Below are 21,617 nucleotides of genomic sequence, written 5' to 3'. Positions count from 1 at the left end.
CCTGTCTGTTCAACTTTGTAATTACATACTGCACTCAGTACATGCAGCTCAGAAGCTGCAAGCATGGACTTTCTCAGCATCTGAGTCACTACTGGGGATAGTGAGGAACACGTCACTGAGAGCAAATGTGTTTGTTAAAAATAAGTTGTATAATAGAAAAGATGAATGAACCCCAACTCTGCATGATTGAGCAGGGACAGCCAACCCCATCTCCGTACGCTAGCATTTGGAGGGTAGGGAGCAGGATTGTTATAGGAATCATTACACCAACTCTCTGCCTCTTCACATAGTCAGCTATGCTGGCTTTCGGACAGCTACATGTCAGCCATGCAGTACAAAGTGGCCCTAATGCAGGGAAGAATCTGGACCAATGTATGACGAAATTGGATATTTTCCTATAAATCTTTCTGTAGTATTAATATAAAAGTTTACCATTTAAGCTCAGATGTATACAACAGCTCTGCAGAAGAAGCATTTTTGCCTCTTTCTTACAAGAAGACTGTCATTCTGATCCTTAGAGGTTCTGAACATATGCTGTGAGACGCTGCTGACTATCCTCAACTCCATTTACATCAATCCATTTAACACCTTGCACAAGATGTTCAAACCTCATAGGCTCAGGCTCTTTTGGGTATGTCTAAAACCCTCCCACCTCGCCATGTACAGCCCACCCACCCCCATGAGCCTAAACATGTACATCACAGTTAAAGTCCCTTAGCCTGTGAGCCCTGAAAGCCAAGTCAGCTGGCATGAGCCAGCTGTGCATTTTTAATTGCAGTGTAGACATACTCTTGTCTGATTCAAATGTGAGTGACTGGGTATATTTTCCTTGTCCATAGCAAATACCTTTTATTTTCCAAACAACTCTTATTTTCTCACTTTAAAATAAGATAATTATTCTACCTTGGGATAATTATTTTGTTGGAGGACAATGTTGTTTCATGTTTGTGGTTTGAGCACCTTGTGGACAGTAAATCAGATGATTTATTCAATGATAATATTGTTGGTATTTAGAAGCAGTTGTTTCCCAGTTTTGTTTTAAACAGATGAGATTTATAATGTTGTCTGTTGTGGACTATTTGATTCCTCAATGTGTATGAAACTGGAAGAAAAATAGCATCTTATTTTATTTCATCTGAATTACTGTTTGTCTCTTCCTTTTTTAGACTAAAATACATGGGGTTGGATTTGTAAAAATACATGCACCTTGGAATGTTTTGTGCCGGGAGGCAGAATTTCTGAAACTCAAGATGCCCACAAAAAAGGTTCGTGATCATTTTCTTTTTCTCCAAGAGTCATACCTCCACATACACACAGAATGTACACCCAACAGTTATGTAGGGCTTTTCATCCTCACAGCACTTTACAAGCATTAACTAATCCTCACAACAACTTTGCAAGGGAGTAAGTATTCCTATTTGCCTTTTACACAGAAGGAAATTGAGGAGGAATGCCTAATTAACTTGCCTAACGCTACAGAAAGAATCATGTTCATAACTGGGAACAGAAATCAAGAGTTCCTAGCTCCTGGTCTTATTCTTCACATGATACAAATGAGTTTGTACAATATTTCATACCTTCAGTACATTTTGAAATGGTAGATTGTAGCTGATAATAGACTCTTAAATATACACTATGTGGAATGTTTATTTTTTCTTACTCCAGCAAAGCCCCAATCCTGAACACACATGTGGGAGTAGCATTTTGCATGCAAATAATTCCATTGAGCTCAGAGACTACTCGTGTGCATAAAGTTAATCATGCATGTAAGTGTTTGCAGGGTCTGGAACTAAATTAGCTTAGGATAAATTACCCTTTGGAATATTTGAAGTATCATTATAAAAATGATAGTGTATTTTCTCCAGAGACCAAAATTTAAATAATCTTTCATATGTAGCTGTACTTTTCAGTGAACATAACTTAGAGGTGGATTAATATTTAATGATTTCTTAAGTGCCGGTTCCAGACACTGCAGAGAAAGAAGTCTCTAATGGAACAAGAGACAGCCTCAAAGCCCAAAGTAATTTATTGCAAGTAAAACTAAATTTAAACTTTTGGTTTAAATATTGTATTAGTGGCATCCTAGCCCACTTATCGCTTTATTTACTTTAATTATGTTTCCTCTTTTGTTAAGGCCATTAAGCTCCTTGGAGCAATAGTATCACATAGGAAAGGGCATTTTTGTCAAGAGAGTGAGTGAGAGGTTTCTAAGCTTTCAAGCATAGTCCAGTTATTGCCTCTGTACCTAGCAGAAATGAGGAATGAATTTTCACTTGGCTGCACCTAGAAATGAGCTCAAACCAAACCTCTTCATCTAGACACCTCAGGTAGTTTGTATCTGGCTTTAGAGTGGAACTTTGTGGCTCAGGCTGTGAAGTTTTATTCTTTTTTTTTTTAATCTTCTAGTACAATTCCTGTATAACTTTGGCACTTGTTTGGTACCATAGGCCCAAATTGCCCCTACTGCACTGGTGAAAAGTAGATCCACTGTGGTTCCATTACATGGAAGGGACGGGATGCTAAAAGCCCATGATGCAGGGCATTCACATGCAAGCTTCCCTGGGCACCCTGGAGGTCAGAAGTGTGCTCCTGATGTGATTACACTCATTAGTTCTTGGGAGAAGGAATCCATTGCTATGTGGATCTTCCAGTCCTTGCTCTCACCCCACAGAGTGGCTTACGATGGCCACAGAAGTTACTTCAACCTTTAAGCTGCTGTAGTGGCCACAGAGTAGTTCTATGGTTTTAGCTCTGTGAAGCAGTCAGCCTTATCCTTTGGAATGAATAAGGGGCAGGAGTTGACTCTTAGGGAATAATTGGACTCTGAGTTTGCCTCAATTTGCCCTTTTCGTCCATCTGTTTCTCAACCTTTTAAAGAAGGTAGAGCAATAGCACACTGCTCCTTATTAGTTTATTTGAGTGTATTTATTTAAATGATGGTTTTATTCCTTATACTTCAGTATCTTTTATTAATAATTTGATAGCAATATAGTATTAATTGTTCATTTCCTTCTTCTCAGGTGTATCAGATAAATCAAACCCATGGTCTTTTGAAAAAAATTAATTCTGTAATTCAAAAAATAACAGAACCTATCCAACCAAAAGTAGCAGAAAACAAACCAGAGACAGTGAAACGCCTCTCTTACCCCTTCTCCCGGGAGAAACAACACTTGTAAGTGAAAGCGTCGTCTAAATTAACTGCTTGCATCAACAGGATCAAGCCTTTGTAATACCACTTGAGACACAGACATGAATAAGTTGTTAGAAAAATGTGCATCAGCACTGATATTGCAGAAGTGATCATTAAAATGGTCACTTTTCCTTTTCATAATAAGTTAAATCTTATCTAGTTCACTGTGCAGGAATCGGGCTTTTTAAGAATCTCTGTGTGGCATTTGTGTTCATTTTAGCTGTCAAATTGTATATGTAGCACCCTCCTGACCAAAGTAACAAATATGCCTTTTTGACTACAAAGATCAATGTATATCATAATACTTATGGTTTTACTATGGTCCTTTTCACTGTAAAAATGAAGTGTTCAGTAAGATTTGTATATGGGAGTGTGGTTTGATAAACATAACTGATAGCCTCCTTAATAGTATATGGGCAGGTAATACATGTATTGTGTACCATCTACAAGGAGAGGTCCTGATTTGGCTCTCCTAGAAGTCAGTGGGAGTTTTGTCATTGATTTCAATAGGAACAGGTTTGGGCCCATTCTGAGATCTCAAGAATAACTGAAATTGTGTATATATGCATGTCAGGAAAAATGGAAAAAGCAGAGGCTGGCAAAAGTTTTGCCGCCTCTGGAAATCTCTGGCAAGACCATTCTACAGGCCCTCCTGGTGTCGCATCCCAGGAGCAGAGAGGTTTTAAGAGGATGTGGCTCTGGGAGAAGAGGCATGGTTTATATGTATACCCACACACAATTCCCCAGAGCAAATAATAGTCTTTGGGCACAGCATCTCCACCACACAGACATTTTTTTTTACCTTTAGTGGACACAGAACATGAAAGGGTGCTGTGCAGTAGGATGGTATCAGGCAGAATATGGGTGCATGTAAATGACATGTTTGCAGAGTATGTCTCCTTTGCTATATGTCCAGATTTGTAGAAATTGACCTGATATGTGAATTTATAGCATGAGGGATGTTCATCCAATAAAATAATCGGATGCCCGAGTATCACAAAGGGTCATATTTAGTAACGTGCACTTAGGTTGAGAAGGATCTTACACTTGTCTGGTCTCACTTTTTTTTTTCCCAATGAAACTACTTTTAGAATAATTATGGAATAAAGGAGGCAAAAGCTGGGCCAGCGTGATTAACAAAAGAACTCTTGGCTAGATCAAAAAAATCACTGGGTGAAATGTTAAGTCAGTGTTATGCAGGAAGTCAGAGTAGATGATCATAACAGTCTCTTTTGGCCTTAAAAATCTATGAATCTATAAAACCAATGAAACCTGTTGCCAAACCCCCTAAACTGGGGAGTTTGGGATGGGCATTTCCTTTAGAAGGGATATTAGATTAGATTAGATTAGATTCATTTTATGTTTATTCATTGACAATAACATTAATCACAAGCAGTAAATATTACTGCTCAGCAATATCCTCAGGATAAATGAAAAGAGGTCACCAAGTGTAGAAAATTATAGGCAGCTTTTTACCTAATGAGCAATCTTTTTTTTTCTCTTCTTTCTAATGTTTTAACAGATTTGATTTGTCTGACAAAGAGTCCTTCTTTGACAGCAAAACTAGAAGCACGATAGTAAGTATTGTATTTTAAAATAATTTACAGCAGGGGTATTCCCATAAGTATGTGAGTTTCAAGTGCTCCCTTGCTAGTTTTAATCCAAACTCCCAGTACCAAATGCCACTAATTGTCAATGACAGAAATGATTTAAATAACAAAATGAAGCATTTCCAGGGCACAGTTCTAGTGTGGCTGCTAAATACTGTTTGGGATTAACAGTATGCCTTCTTTTGCACAATAACTCAGTTTTGATTCTATTAGGCTTTGTCTACACTTATGGTGGTGTGTAGAGTACAGGCACTACACGTGTAGAAACATGCTGCTATGAAAGTCAGGGTGTGTCTACACTTCTCACTGCAGCATGCTATTTGCAGCAGTGAAAGACTCTCTGGCAACGGGGAGGCAATGAGGTGTCTTTCCTCACTGCTTTCCACCTGCCAGAGCCTTTCAATATTGCCCAAGCCTTTCACTGCAACTGGGAAAGTCTCTGACAGCAGGGAGGCAGCGGGACACTACACTGCTAAAAAAGCAGCATAGACATGGGAGGTGCTGTCTAGGCATGTAGAGAGCAGCGTAGGCTACATTCACTGGGGGTTCAGCATTTTGGGTACTCTGCTTGCCTAAGCTGTGCCTCACCATTTACACTGCTGTTTATACACATGCTCACTTTGCGCACAGTGTCTGTACTTTACACACCACCAAATGTGCAGACATACCCTTAGAATCTCAATAATTCTGGGACACACCACGGACTAACGGACAGAGCACCAGACTAGGACTCAGAAGATCTGGATGCCTTTCCTGGCTCTGCTACGGGTCTGCTGGATAACATTGGGCAAGTCACTTCCCTTTCCTGTGCCTATATTCCCCTATTTGTCAAATGAGGCTACTGACCTGCTTTGTAAAGAGCTTTGAGATTTACTGATGAAAAACACTATCTAAGAGCTACGTATTACTGGCACTGTTGGATATTTTTAAAGTAGCATTGGGCTATGAAGCGGAATTTACATCTCCTAACTTTTAAAATAATATCTGTATTTAACAACAACAAAAATGGCATTAAACCAAGCTTAACAGGAACAGAAGTCACTGAATTTCAATCAGAGTTATTGTCTGAATGATCATTCCCCCTTATTATATTAACTTGTAACATTCACTTCTATGGTGCACTTTAGGCAGTGCTAGGGTAGATTTTCAGAACTCTAATAATATTTAGCAGGTGTATAGAATCTTTCATCCACAGAGTTCTTTACAAAGGAAGTCAGTATCATTACCCCCGGCCCCATTTTACAGATGGTGAAACTGAAGCATTTGGGAGTGAAGTGACTTGCCCAAAGTATACAGTGAATTGGTTCAGAGCCAGGAATAGAATACAGATTCTGCCTCCAGAGCTGGTGTTCTGTTCACTAGACACACTCCCTCTTCTACCGCTTGTACAGCATTTTATAAATTTGCCCTAATTTACACCCCTGCAACTCCATTGCAGGACTTAATGCTCTGTGTGTAGAAGTGCCATAGAGAGACAAGGTGAGTGAGGTAATACCATTGATTGGACAAACATCTATTGGTGAGAGAGACAAGCTTTCAAGCTTACACAGAGCTCTTCTGAAGAGCTATTATTATTTATTAATTGTTTTGTGCCAGAGATATGCAATGCAAATAAAGATAGTCCCTGCCCCCAGAACATTTACAATCTAAGGACTAGATTGTGCCTTACGCATGTCAGAGGTAATGTAGTCTAGTGGATAGGGCACTGGATGTGGAGTCAGGAAACCTGGCTTGTATTACAGGCTCAGTTCCTGACCTATGATGTCACCATGAGCAGGTAATTTTACCTTTCTGTGACTGGGTTTCCTCCTGTCTTCTGTCTGTCTTGTCCATGTAGTTTGTAAGCTCTTCTGGGCAGGGTGTCTCTTGCCATGTTTTCACAATGGAGTTCTGGCACTACAAAAATACAGAAAATAATAATGGGGTCCCCAATCTCATCTGGGACCCTTAGGGGCAAATAATAATAGAGGAATGATTCCTCTGGGGCTCCTCTAACTTCCTGCCAACTTGTTTCCTTGCTTATCTGCTGTATAAACCCTGAGCGTCCCCAGACACTATGATTCAGGTAGCCCTTGCACAGCTGTATGATGGCAAGGGAATCTTCCCACAAAGACATGCCCCTTGGCTGTGTCGGGGTAGGACGTGAGGGAGGAGTAGTCACAATATAGCCCTAAATTAAGAAAAGAGCAAAGGGAGGAGATAAAAGGTTTGGGCAGGGAACAAAGACGAAGACAATATGATCAAGCAGTCCCTTGAGAAGCTAATGCATGTGTCTCAAGAAGAGTTGCTATGTTTGTTGATATATCTAGATAGGACTATAGTTTATAACATATAATCATTAGTAAGCATATAAGACTATTGAATTGATTTCTGTAACAACCCCTCAGCTCAACCAAGTTGCCACATGTGAGAGTGAGAGCTCAACCAAGTTAAGAAATAGTAATATTTAAGGGAGATAAGGTGGGTAAGGTAGTAACTTTCATTGGACCAGCTTCTGTTGGTGAAAGAGACCAGCTTTCAAAGTCCATAAACTGAAAAGCTTGTCTGATTCACTAACAGAAGTTGGTCCAATAAAAGTTATTAACTCACCCACCTTTTATCTCTTGTATCCTGGGACCAACACAGCTACAACACTGCAAACAGTGAGATATAAGGCAGAATGACAGATGGGATGAAGGTTGGCCTAGTCTAGTGGATAGGGAACTTGATTGGGCTTCAAGAGACTGCAATTCAATTTTCAGTTCAACTACAGGTTTCCTATATGAACTTAGGCAAGTTGCTTAGTCTACTCTGTGTCTCAGTTCTCAATCTGTAAAATGAGGATAATATTTTCTTACCTCACTTCAATGTTGCAAGGATAAAATACACCCACGATTATGAGGCATTCACATTCTGTGGTGGAGTCATATATGTACCTCATAAGAGAGAAGCAAAGACATCCAAAAATAACCCTTTGAATGTTTATATGAATAGGCATGTAATTTACAGTGCCAGAGTATACTTGGGCATCCTTAGTATGTAAATTCTTCACTAAATAGATCTCAAAGATTCTTTTGGCTCCATCCAGGTCTGTGTGGTAGAGTCCTTCAGCATTACACTTCTGAAACTGGTGCACTCTCTCAAAGCACTGACTTATAAATGTGGATGCACTAGCAAGTTATAAACATTAATTGGGCCTCTAAAATATCTTTAAGAAGAGCAACAGCACCCTCGGCTACCACCTGCCTTGAAAGAAGAGAGGAATGTCCCATATATCCACCTGCCCACTCAGTTCAAGAGGAAAAGGAAATTGCATGATGGTGCCCTAGGCTGGGGAATGGTGTAGAGGAGCGAGAGCAGGCCAGCATCCTGAAGAAACCACTTTGTGGTTCTCCTGACTGGACAGGGTAAAGGGGAGTAGTGTGCTGTTCCTCACAGAGTTAATTTATTATTTCATTCATTTTTAATTACAAAAGAATTTCCCCTAGCCTCCCTCCAGGTCCAATATGTGCTTCATTGTATGAGAGCACATCTCTTTACTGAAACAACAGGGATGATTATATCTTACTAACTGACAGTTTAGTCATCAAACTTTTTTTTCCTTTCTACAGATACTGTATATGAAAATAACAACATTCCTTAAAACATAATAATATCAAGCTTTTAATAGAGAATGTTGATTTACTAGCTGTGATCAACAGCTCAGTTGTGCCAAAAATGTTTATTTGGGTTGTACTATGAAAAAGATTCATTTGCACAGAACATCTTGATGTTCAATGGCAGTATCTCAAGTAACGCTTTCTTTTCTTCCATCTTGCTAATATAGGTTTATGAAATACTGAAAAGAACAACATGTACCAAAGCCAAGTATAGCATGGGTAAGGAACTTTATGTAGGTTTGAGTTCAACATCATTTTCAGGTGTCACAAACGTTTGCAAATTGCAACTGAAGGGATGGTTTGTTCATTTGTTTTTGTTTTTATCCTCCATATTTTGATTTAAGTTCATTTAGTTTAGATATTGTGTTTATGATTTATGGTTAGTCAGGAACATTTTTCATCTGTAAAGATGTAGATTCATTGCTGTAAAGCAATTTTATGGTCAGATCTTTAAGCAAATTGTAAAGCAAGATTAATATTTTCAGGCGCAAAGAGGTCGTTCACAAAGGGACTGGATGGCAGTATAAAACACTAAGATATGGCCCCGCAACTAATAATGTGTGGTCATGTCTTGATCTCTAGGGTTTCAGTCCTATCCACATTGAAGTCAATGAGAATATTGCCATGGACTTCAGCAGCTTCAGGATCTCAGTCTAGATCCAGCCACATAATTCCAGTCTATTTCAATAGTCACCTAAAATTGTTTTCATCTGATAGCTCTTTAAGGGCTTGTGTGAAATGGTCTCAGTTGACAAGTCTTCAAAACTCTACCATAATTGGCCCTTATTGGCATTCTTCACTAACTCAGCAGACAGGCCACGTATGGGAGTGGGCCTGGGGACTAGATTAATCCCTCACCACTAGATGTAGAGGTAGTCTCTCCAGTTCAGTGACAAAGTAGAGGAGTAATATGGGGAAACTTACGCTACTGCTGCCTATGGATGTGGGATTTTAGCCTTCAGAACTGATCCAACTGTTAAATTCAGTAAACAGGAAGAAATAAAAATCAGGTCACCCTGATAAAGACCTGCTGACCATGTATCCCCTCTTCAGCTGTTTTATAGTCTCTTTAACACTAATTATGAAAAGCAGGGATCCAGTGAACTATGGCACTGAAGTGAATAAATAGCTCATAATAAACCAAATCATATGTGGCAAAAACTAAATTTCCTCAAGTCCAGTCATCTCCACACCTGATATCCCATGGAAGAAAAAAATCAAATGGAAAAACTGGCAACTGTTAAAATATTCATCTGTCCACAGGTAATTAAATACAAGTATGGAAACTTGAATTACAGGTAGCTCTGAACAAATATTGACAAAAATGCTGTTAAGAAATCCATCAAATAATGGAGGGATGATTAAGCCAGAAGTGCTTTGTATACTCTGACTTTGCAATTTAAGTCCCAACCTACAGTGTACAGGTGGCGAGTCCATATATACCTTAAGATTACTTTGGGTGCAACCAGGCACTGTTCATGTAACATGAGAAATCCAAATTCAGGAGTGGCCTCCCTTTCTCAAAGTTCCTGCTGGATCGGTTTCATAGCCAAAATAACGAACTTGCACTGTGGCAGGGGAAAGTCCCACAGCTCAATGTGGAATCTTGTCCTAGAGTTGGCTGCTTGCTTGCTTTCCTGGTCAGAAACCGGAACCACATTAACAGTTACCTGAATGAGGAAAAAGATGTTACATTTTTTGGGTCCCCTTCCTTCTACCGCCTTCACCAGATGTGGACATGGAAAAACCACACACAGTGCATGATATAAAGAGGTGATTGGGCCATGTAATCAGTGGGTGTAAATCAGTGTGGTTCCATCTGACCTTGTATGTTTGGTCATTATATAATCAAAGAAAGTTTTGGAACAGATTTAAACAAATACTAGTAACCCTGGGATATATTGGAAGTGCTTTCCTCTGAACTTTGCTGCCAAGTAGAAATAACAAAGCTGCCCAGTGAACACTCTCTAGTCTTTGCTGTTTATTAGTGCATACTTGTGAAACTGCGAATTGTAGTCCAAAACTTTTCATGTCCATATATAGTAGGTGGGGTGTTTAAATCTTCAGCAGTGCCATCACTAGGGCTGAGCATTACCTGCCTGCTACCCATTTCTAACTGAAGGCAGTGTGAAACCTGCAGCTAATTCTTGCTGCTTGATAACTGTGCAGTCTTGGTAGGATTTTTTTTTAAAGCATGGCCTTGAAAGGTGCTGAGCACCTCTTGAGGGTTGAGGACACTCAGCAACTCCTCCAGCAGTCACTTAATGTCTTGTAGATCAGGGCCTCAATGAGCTTGTAAAAATTCCCACAGTACCAAAAAACACACCTTTCATTGGTTCATGCTCTTAGGGTATATCGACATTGAAGAGCATGTCCATGTCCATGGATGGTAAGGGGGTTTGGGCATGTGTCAGAGGCTGTGACCACATGATAGTGTAGACGAGTGGTTCTCAAACTTATTTGATCGGGTCCCCTTCTTTGTGTCTGTAGTTGTTTATTCCCCGCCCCCAAAGTATATATACCACCACCCAGCAGTGAAGGCAGAGCAAAGAGTAGTGGCTGCTGGCTGGTCACCCAGCTCTGAAGGCAGCGCTGTGCCAGCAGCAGCACAAAAGTAAGAGAGACCATGTGATAAGTGATATTCATCAATATCACTTTTCACATTAGACTTAGTACACCATTGCCACCCTTACTTCTGCACTGCTGCTGCCACCTCAGGGCTGACAGCCAGAGCCCCGCCACCTCCAGATGATGGATGGGGCTGGGAGAGAAGGAAAGCCAAGCCTAAGTGGTGGGGCTCCAGCTGTACCCTTTATCCCTGCCTCCCGGGTGTGCACAGCCCTTCTGCATGAGCCCCAGCCACCCGGGGCTGACAGCCAAAGCTCTTATTTTAAAATAAATAAATAAATAAAAAAGCACAAAGTTCGCGCCTCCCTTGGCACATTCCCATGCCTTCCTTGGGAGACCTGCTCCATTGTTTGAAAACTGCTGGTGTAGACATACTCTATATTTCTCTACATCCAGACCCATGCTGTTATGTCAGTAAGGGATCAATAAACAATTGTCTAGATAGAACACACCACAATATGCCGGGTTGGGGGGGGTTGTTTTCTCTTTGTAATATTCTTAAACTTTTATTATACACACTGACCCAATTTTGATCAGGTGATAATCAGCTTAGCTCTGTTAAAATCAATGGAGCAATGTCAATTTACACCAACTGAGGATGTGATCTTAAAAGTCATCGTTCAAGATTAGATAGCAGAGTCACCAAACATATCTTCAGTGGGTAACGAGACCCATTCAAAGACTTGTAGAAACTCCATATTTGGCAGTAGCTATATTAATGCCAACAGCTATAATAAAACTTACAGTATCTAGAAATTATATACCATAGCCTCCAAGGATCCGTGTCCTGCTAAGCAATCTTTGGAATTCTGTAGCAAGATGAGATTTCTAAGTGCATTCTTCATCCATTGCACAATTCTAACTATATGTATAACTTCTCCTGTTACGTCCTCACTTCTCTTTATTTATCCATAAGTTAAAGAATGAGATCACTCTCCACAAGGCAGAGAATAAACTCCACACAACTCCCCCACCCCACACACATTACAGATGCAGCATTAACTGCTTTAAGGCTCATGTATGTAACTAATAGACAAATGTGTAAACAGGGACAGGAGAGGGAAGAAAGACGGAAACTACCCTTTTAAATAAAAGATGGAAATGTGGTAAATATGGTAAGTATTATGCCAAGGTCTTTGCAAAGACTTTCCCTACAACTTTGCTAACCAATCTGAAAAACTTTGAGTGTATGATGAGTGCGTATGTATTAGGGTTGCTAACTTTGTATTTCAAAAATAAGGAACTGTTTCTTAGCACCCCTTCCCCGCCCCTCCTCCTGGTAGTAGTAGTAGTAGTATTAATACTACTAATAAGCAGTACTCCCCTACATTTGCCAGGGGTATTTCTTGCTGCCTTTTGCAGCACTCAGAAACTCCCTATCTTCTTGTACAAAGATTTAAAAATAAGGGACGTCCCTTGTAATAAGGAACTGTTGGCAACCCTAGTAGGTATGTTCCCTTACACAATCAATCCAGCCATATTCTTCTTACAATCCAGCTTTTTGCTTTAAAATCTGCAGCCTTGCTCTTCAAATCAGACTGACTTTTCAGAGAATATCATTTATTGTAATGACTGATTTCAAGTCATTGTCTCCTAATTCTTCATTCTCAAACATATGACTTCCTCTTACTCTCTGCAGTTTTCCATTTTGTAAAATGAATCCTGTTTAATGATCTGTATGAATGAAAATGAAACTATATGGAGAGGAATTAGATGGCAGAAGATTTATTAGCTAACCAAATGAGTGCTATTTTGAGGGAATTCTTAAGAAATGTTGGATGTTAACTTGACTGTCCAAATTTAAAATTGTACATCACTATTATTTCTTTGTCTTTCAAGGAATCACCAGTCTGCTTGCCAATGGAGTTTACAGTGCTGCATATCCTTTGCATGATGTAAGTGATCTTGGAATATATTTTACATTTCTGCAAATCTGACACCAAGAAATCCTTAGTGTGTTATATATTAATGGCATCATCCCAAACACCTTTAGTGTTTCACAAGCTTAATTTCCTGCTCTGCTTTTATAATGAGTTTCCACAACTTGTACAGTCTTTACCTGTCAGCTGTGTTGGCTTTTAATAATACCTTCCAAGTTAGTTCCCTGGTCATCAAAAATGCTACTTTAATATAAAGTTAGTGGAGTTATTAATGTGGCTTGGCAAATTAAATACTTTTGCTAGTTTTTGACCTTCTGCTCCCAAGGACTCTGGCACTATGGCGAGGAAATGTATTAATATCTGTGACTCCAAGTGGCTAATTTCCTGGTCTAAATCCCCCTGGCATCCCCCTATATAACCAACAAATGTCAGTGACTGTATGTATAATGGGTTGCCATTGGGGAAGTGTCCAAATACTTTAATATACAGTGCCAATAGGGACTGGTAGGATCAGAGGACAGTAAGGAATTTTATATGGAGTCATTTACCATAGGTGCACTGGTGTGGATCTGTATCAGGTTGGTAGTGACCCAAAGATTTCATCCTCTGACTTGATGGCCTTATAAAATGACTTGGGGATCACTATCCATGCCAAAGTGGACTGATAGGTACACCACAGTTAGCATTAACTGACACCCTTACCCAAGAGACTGAGAAGTGGATGGTATTGAAACATTTACAGATGGTCCCTTCCTGTATAGGCTTCATGAATGTCAACAGAGCAGTGCTTAATGCCATTGCTGCATCTGCTCTGTGATCGTGGTGTGAAGATGAAGTAACATCGTGGTGGAAAAGGCCCTTTGAACCTCATACTCCTCTCACTTGCAGGGGCTTTAAAACAAATAAAACTTAATTGACTTGAATGGGGTTATCACTGGTTTACATTGGTGTGAATGAGATCAGAATCCGGCCTTTTGTGTATCTGGCATTTATCACAAGCATCTGCTATAGAGATACTATTTAGCGTTCAAAAAAGATTACATAAATTCTACTACATGTACATGCTAATGTTCTGCTGTGCTTTATTAAACATGTAGACAGATTCTGATAGCCACTGATGTGTATATTTTATTTGTTCCATAATTATATTCCTTATCATATTTAGAAATGGCCCCAAATCAAAGCCGCAGACTTAATCACCCCTGAGCTTTGGGAGAGTTTGGATATGGGTCAGCCTTTTAAGCCGGTCTCTTCTTTTTATAATGCATGAATTAAACCCCAAATATCACTCAAATGTGGGCCTATCTCTAATCACATTCTTCCCTTAACATTTTTAGGCTGCCTTTATTACTTATTCATTCCTTTTACCCAGTGACCAACTTTATTACTTTTTCTTAATGTGCTTGATGACAGAAGACAAAGTGTGCCATGAGAAATGACCCCATATAATACAGCATTATTTAACAAATTGCCTTTCTGTTTTTGATCCATTACGTGAGTAGGATACATGGTATGTGAGACGCATAACAGCTCTGGGTGTGACTTGTTGGGTGATGCAATTTTTCTTTTTTTAAAGGGTGACTACGAAGGTGAAAATGTTGAGCTCAATGACAGAAAAGTAAGTTGATATATGCAATTCAGCAAGTTCTCAAGAGTGTTAGCCTCACAAGTCACACTGGACTTTTGAATTGGAATTGGACATTTGCCAAGATTTCCCAGAAAATATAATGGAAAGGCAGTCAGTGCCATATAGCAGAAGTATTTCTAAATGTTAATTTTACTCCAACATGGATGTGTATAAATTACCCTATGTAATGGTGTATTTCACATCATCATAGGAAATATGTCAGCATTTACATTCTAATTTCTCTTAAGGTTGCTGTGACATTAAGTACAATCTGGACTGATGGACAACTGCGTCCCCTCAATTCTGCAACCTGGGGTGCCTTTTACACTGCTTTGCTGTGAGAGCAACCATTCCTGGTCTGCTCACACATACATATGTAAATCACTCCCAGCTATACTGCGTGAGTGCTATAACCGGCCACCCATGAATTATACTGCAGGGCAACACCAGCAAACTGCCAGTCCCAAACTTTTCCCCAGAAATGTGTGTCTTGTACTGCCCAGCACAATCCTGGACAACACAAGCTCATATAAAGTATATCATTTCATTAATAGAAAATGATCTGCACAGATCCTGTTATCCCAAATTAAGTTTCCCAAACACTTCAATCCAAACACCCACTGGTTTAGATAAAACAATAAAGCAAGTTTATTAACTACAGACATAGATTTTAAGTGATTGCAAGTAATGAGGCATAAAAGTCAGAATTGGTTAACAAAGAAATAACTAATGCCTAATTTAACAAGCTACGTGAACTCAAAGCAAAGGGTCTCTCTCACCATATGTTCTAGCAGTCTTACTGGCTGGTTCTTTCAGCCAGGATCCCTCCCCAGTCCAATGATGCTTCCTTTGTCCTTCAAGTGTTGTCGATCCTGTGAGTAGAGATGAAGGGGGGAGAGAAACTGGGGCATCGGTTCCCCATTCTTTATTCTTTTTCCTCTTCTTTGAACCAGCTGGGGTTCAAGAGACAAAGTCTTTGGAGATGGGAATCTCCAGCTGTTTCTTTGCCAAAATGTAGATTTCTCACTCGCATCCTTTTTCCTGCTGAAGAATGGCCACTTAACCAGGTGATAGTCCAATTCAATTTCATTGACCCCTGGCTGAGGCATCAGTTTGCCTTTTGTCTCTGAGGAACTGGTTTGTGGCTGTTTCCCCAGATTTAGAATATCTCTTAGTACTATCATATAGTGGAGTCCTATAACTTTACATACAATGTTGCCACATATTTTACCAGGACAAAAATGATCAGCAAATCATGAGTTTTCAAATGGTACCTTACAAAGCATAGTTTGTACAAAATTTATCATAGTCTTGAAAAGCGGGTACAGACTGTCACAGTTGCAAAACTTAATTTCAGGCCAACACATATATGAACCCTTTTAGCCAGATTCTGATCCCCTTACTTGCACTGAACAGCACTTAACTGCACACATAGCCACGCTAGTCTGGAGTAAGGGGATCAGAATCTGACCCTGAGGAAATAATCTCAAAAGTAACCATTTTGATACTTAGAATTTATTGGACAAAAAAAGATTGCCTGGTTTCAAACAAGGTTTTGCTGTCATGTATCTAAGTTAAGGGCTAATTTTTATCTTTAACTCCCAGCCTGTGCTAAGAGTGCTACAGTTCATCTCCCAAATGGGCCATACAGGCAGTATCGGATCTCACTTTAATTCCTGTTTAGCCAAGTTCATGACTTAAAGGATGTTGTTTAAGTGTTACTCTCCTGATGCAGGGTGCTTCAGACTGGCTGAGACTGACTGTGTTTCAAGACACCGTGTTAAGTGATATGGATAGATATAGATAGATATAATTTCATCAGACCTTTTTGTTTTCTGTTTTTAAATATATAATATTTTTATAGAAAATACAAGAGAGCAGGAATGAGGAGGAAGGTTATAAGATATGTATAATAAACTATGGGAGGACAATTGCACAAGATACTATTTGGTACATATATAGTGTTCTGCAAATATAATCAAATTAATTCTCATAATGCTTCCATGAAGAAAAGTTTCCATTTTGCAGACAGAAAAACTAAGGGCTTGGCTACATTTGCAAGTTGCAGCGCTGGCAGAGGCTTTCCAGCGCTGCAATTAGTAACTGTCCACACCTGCAAGGCACATCCAGTGCTGCAACTCCCTGGCTGCAGCGCTGGCTGTACACCTGGCCAGGTTGGGGTGTAGCGATTGCAGCACTGGTGATCCAGCGCTGCTCATCAAGTGTGGACACACACCAGCGCTTTTATTGGCCTCCAGGGAATAAGAGATATCCCAGAATGCTTTTAACTAAATTACTCTTTGTTTTGTTATGCAGCCTCTCTTTGTTTTGTTGTGAACTCCGATCGGAGCTCCGTTGAACTGCTTATCTAAAAAACAAACACTGATCACAGCAAACAGGAGCTATCTGTACCTGGCTGTGAACGATCAAATGAGAGGCAAGCAGTTTGCTTGACAGAGAAACAGGGTTGGATGCAGGCTGTTTGCAATTAAGACTAAGGGTTCGCAAACATTTTGTGATTTTTCAATCCAGGGAAGCTAACACACAGTGTTGGCTCCAAAAATCCACTCTCTCTATCTTCCCCGCTCCCTGTCACAGTACACCACAGGGAGTGAGTGAAACAGCGGGGAGTCCGTGTTGGAGGCAGGCTGTTTGCAATTAAGAGTTAAGACTAAGGGCTCGCGAACATTTTGTGATTTTTAAATCCAGGAAGCTAACACACAGTGTTGGCTCCAAAAATCCACTCTCTCTATCTTCCCCGCTCCCTGTCACAGTACACCACCCTCCACCCCCCTCTTTTGAAAAGCACGTTGTTGCCACTTGAATGCTGGGATAGCTGTCCATAATGCAGCACTCCCAACAGCGCTGTAAATGCTGCAAATGTGGCCACACACCAGCGCTGGTAGCTGTGAGTGTGGCCACACACCAGCGCTGGCCCTGCACAGCTGCACGACCAGCGCTGTAACTCCCAGCGCTGCAACTTTCAAGTGTAGCCAAGCCCTAAGAGAAAAAGCTTAAGGCCAAAGTTTTCAAAGAGGACACTAAGTTTGGGGCCTCAGTTATTGGGTTTCTAAACCTGAGAGAGCTTGGGGCTGCCTTTCAGAATTGGTGCATACCCACAACTCCAAATGAAGTCAGTGAGAAGTGCAGGTGGTCAGCATGTCTGAAAATCAGACAAAAGGCATCTCAGGTTGGGCACCCAAAATGGAGGCACCCAGAATCAGAGGGCACATTTGGAAATTTGGGTATGCCAAAGACCACATAGAACGGTCATTCTAGTTCTGTGACTAGCCCTCTGCACTCTGCTGCCGCCTTCTTTATACTTAAGTTAAAATATCATGTATGTGTAATTTCCTTATTGAAAAACAAGTTATTCAAACAAAAGCAGGAGCAAAAGCCTAAATTTCTTCAAAGCCTTTGAATTATCTTCTTGACCAGTGCCTTTCCAAGACTCATGAGTTCACTCGTTCCAAAACTTCTGAAATATTTACTCTCTGCTGACTTTCAATTCCTTCAAGTAGTTCTTTGGCAAACGGTCATGGTTCTTAATAATTACTCTTGAAACTTTCTCAAATCTTATTTAGTAGTTGCTCAGGCCTTACATCTTTATCACAAAACTAATGAAGAATTGAGAAATAGCCCTGAAATAAATATTTAGCACCATTGCACTGATGCTTCGTAATCACTGATCTGAAGCTGCACTCTGAATAGCAGTCAGCTAAACAGCAGAAATGGTGTGATAGGTTTATATTTGAACTACAAATATAAACCTTTAGATTTGAAGTGTCCTCCAAAATTGAAAAATATGCATTGATGCAAAATCTCTTTAATTCAGTATCTTTCTGATAAATTTTGGGAAGACCATACTAAACATACAAATATATAGACATATCGCCTACCTTTGCAAAAGTGTCTAGTGATTTTAGGTGCCTTACTTTTTGGGTGCCCGATTTAGGACACCTGAAAGGGACCTGATTTTTATAAAGTCCTGAGCACTTACCCAATCAAATCAGGTCCTTTTTATAATGTTGCAATTCGGGCACCTGAAAATCAAGGTGCCCAAAATCACTAGTCACTTTTTTAAAATTCAGGCTATAGATCTCAAAATAACAAAACTTTTGGTGATGTAGCAAAAGAATCTGAATCACTGGTGTAAATTAGATTAAAATAAAAATCTAAACAGCAAATCAGCATGAATGTTTGTGTATAATAAAAGAATGACATTCAACCTTCTGTTCCTAAAATGACTGTTCTCACTGTTGTGCTCAAAAAAATAAATGTTGATTGATTTGGGTTGCAAAGAGGAAAATAAGCAAACCACTTAGTATTTACTGTCTAAACATCTCTTATGTAAATAAAATGTAATTATTCTGAATGATTTGAACACATTTAGAGAAGAGGTGAATTACAGCAGGCAAGCTTTGAAGGCTTCAGTAATCACTCTGCAAGAGAACTGCAAAACTGCTCTAAGAATAATGTTCCCTGTATGATCTCCTTTGCTAAGACTAGGTACATGGGAGAATACTTCTGTGACTAATTTGGGCTGCAGTTAGACTGCCAATGAAGCTTTTGGTTTTATTTATTTATTTATTTATTTTTATTTCATGGTAGAACTGTAAGCTTCTGAGATGTCAGGTTTCACCATCATGGTTCAAATAAGCTAATGACTTCAGGAAACATCAGTTTGTCGTTACCTATTCTTATATGAACAAAATATCTGAAATTGGTTTATCTGCACTTAAGGGAAATTAATTTAGAATTCTTGTGTCTAAGACATACAAGTTAAAAGCCTTTTATTGAATTAATTATTTAACAATTAGGCAATGGTAGTTTTTATTATTTAATTATTTTGCATCTATGAATCAGTTTAAACACTCTTTGGTTTTGTAAATGGGCCAGTGTTCACATCCCCATTCTCAGCCCCACATGGGCTATTTATATTCCACTTACTGTTTTTTAATAGTCAATTCAGAGAGAGGGTCTGACTTTAAGCCCAGCTTTAGGTAAAAGTGATGATAAGCTGCACCACCCAGGTGGATAGCCTTGGTTGCCATTGACATACAGAGGCACACCTCCAAATCAAATCCTGCCCAGCTATCCCTGTGCTGCAGGATAGGTTAATAATTTGCTGCTGGCCTATACCCCCATTCCAGCCAGAAGTACGGGTGATGGGGCACAGGCTATGCCCATATCCATGCCCAGTCACCTACCACATGCTCTGGTAGTGGGAAACAAGTGAGCATGCAGCTCACTTGCTTGCTTCCTCATGTCTAGAACCAAGGTGCAAGTAACCTGTGATAATAGGTGGAATGCTAAGTTGGTTAAAATTAAACTAAAAACAAAGGAAAAAGAGATGCAGTTAGCAGCAAATTTTGAAAGAATCCTGCTTATTATTTCAGAATGTACTTGCTGATTAAATTAATCTGATTCTGATTCTCTGTGCTACATTTGATGTTTTGGTTTTTTTCTTACCAAAAGTTACAGTTAAGCAATCAACTCATGCATTTAAATTTGAGAGGTTTTACCGTTGCCAAATGATTGAATGAAGACTGTGGTGACAATTAGAACAAACAGACCTATTCATTGGTATTGCTTGCATGGATTAATCATTGTTATATTGTTTATATTAATAATTCAAACTAAAGAAAGAAAACTAAATAGAGAGACTATCATTGTACTGGAATTCACAGGTAGATCATGGGAACCTAGGGCTTTATTTTTCCTGGTTCTGTGTGAGGAACTTTCACAGAAATCAATGAGATTTTTGTACCAAGACTAATATTCTGTGGCAAGATATTGACCTTAAAATGTGCTGAACAGCAAGAAGGATGTCAAGTAGCCAGTTTAATACCTCCTTGTTCTCTCTCCAGAATTGGACTGGGTCAGGAAGAATCAAATCTCAGAAGTGTAGTTTTGTTTACAATGTAAATTGTATAATACATTGAGTGCTTTCAGATGAACCTAGTTTTGTGAGTATTTCATTTCATTTTGTGAGCCATTAATGGTGACCTTTATTTTCTTTGGCCCAAATCCTGACTGAAAATAATTAGTGAAGATCATTGTGTTCTTCTTAAGATCTTAAATGCAGTTTCTTGGACACTTCAGTACACTTCCTCTCTACAGATGCAAAATATTAGTGCAGCAACAGCAAACTAGTTTATTCTAGTTTGCTCTCTCTCTCTCTCTCTCTCTCTCATAACTCCAAGAACAACCATCCTTCACACTCACATCCATTCTGCTAAGACTTGACTGATGTATGATTTGCAACAAATCATAAAATCAAGGTTACCCTCCCCCTTACATCTATCCATTAGCGCTGTTGTTGGAGAGCTTTTAGTGCAGTAGAATTCATCATTGTAGCATGCAGTGTGCCAAACCATCAAGCTTGTTTTTAATACTTAATGCAGACGCATGTATTGGTCGATTGAGATATGTGCAACCACAAGAAGAGTGACACCAGAGCATGACATGAACTGTGCAGTAACTTGGAACAAAAGGAGAAATGGCTCATTTACATGATGGCTTATTTTAGCTTTCATTTGTGATTTATTTTACAGCTCCTGTGTGAGGAATGGGCAAGCTATGGAGTCTTTTATAAATACCAGCCAATTGACCTGGTGAGGTAAGGAGAATTCTAAATGTCCTGTTTCCAGGCAGAATTCTAGACGTTTCATAAAGTTTTACGCAGTGTGATAGAATCATTAGATCTTCATAAACACTGATCCTGGAGCCCTTCCCCTACCTTCCACCAGACTGCCCTCATAAAGTTAACAGATACAGATACAGGGCCTGATTCTCTCCCTGGACTCTACTGGTTTCCCTGGTTGGGGATTCCTGGCAGTGGAAAGTCCTCCCTGGGGGATGATGAAGAAAGACACAAACCTTCCATAGACTTGGAGTCCTTGATGCAGCTCAGAGTGAGAGAGGGGGGCAGAAATTGCTAGGGGTGGGTCCGGGCCGGGGCACCCAGTATACGTGCTGATTCCCTGGCTAGAACATAAAGCTACCTTCCCTCCATAGCAGGGGCAGCAGGTTTGTATAATT

At 39.7% G+C, this 21,617-nt stretch overlaps 1 protein-coding gene across 1 annotated transcript in view; it reads left to right on the top strand.

Annotated features, from left to right (window-relative positions):
- Positions 1-21,617, top strand: part of ANO1 (anoctamin 1) — a 120,422-nt gene that overhangs the window by 58,445 nt on the left and 40,360 nt on the right. Inside the window, exons 7-14 of the mRNA XM_045017022.1 lie at positions 1,167-1,265; positions 3,021-3,172; positions 4,713-4,767; positions 8,606-8,657; positions 12,116-12,181; positions 12,906-12,961; positions 14,523-14,564; positions 21,131-21,195. Of these exons, the coding sequence (XP_044872957.1) occupies positions 1,167-1,265; positions 3,021-3,172; positions 4,713-4,767; positions 8,606-8,657; positions 12,116-12,181; positions 12,906-12,961; positions 14,523-14,564; positions 21,131-21,195 (587 nt within the window). The remainder of the gene's footprint in view (positions 1-1,166; positions 1,266-3,020; positions 3,173-4,712; positions 4,768-8,605; positions 8,658-12,115; positions 12,182-12,905; positions 12,962-14,522; positions 14,565-21,130; positions 21,196-21,617) is intronic.

This window comes from Mauremys mutica, chromosome 4, assembly GCF_020497125.1.
Source record: "Mauremys mutica isolate MM-2020 ecotype Southern chromosome 4, ASM2049712v1, whole genome shotgun sequence".
Taxonomy (NCBI): domain Eukaryota; kingdom Metazoa; phylum Chordata; order Testudines; family Geoemydidae; genus Mauremys; species Mauremys mutica.
This window is presented reverse-complemented; position numbering and strand designations above follow the sequence as displayed.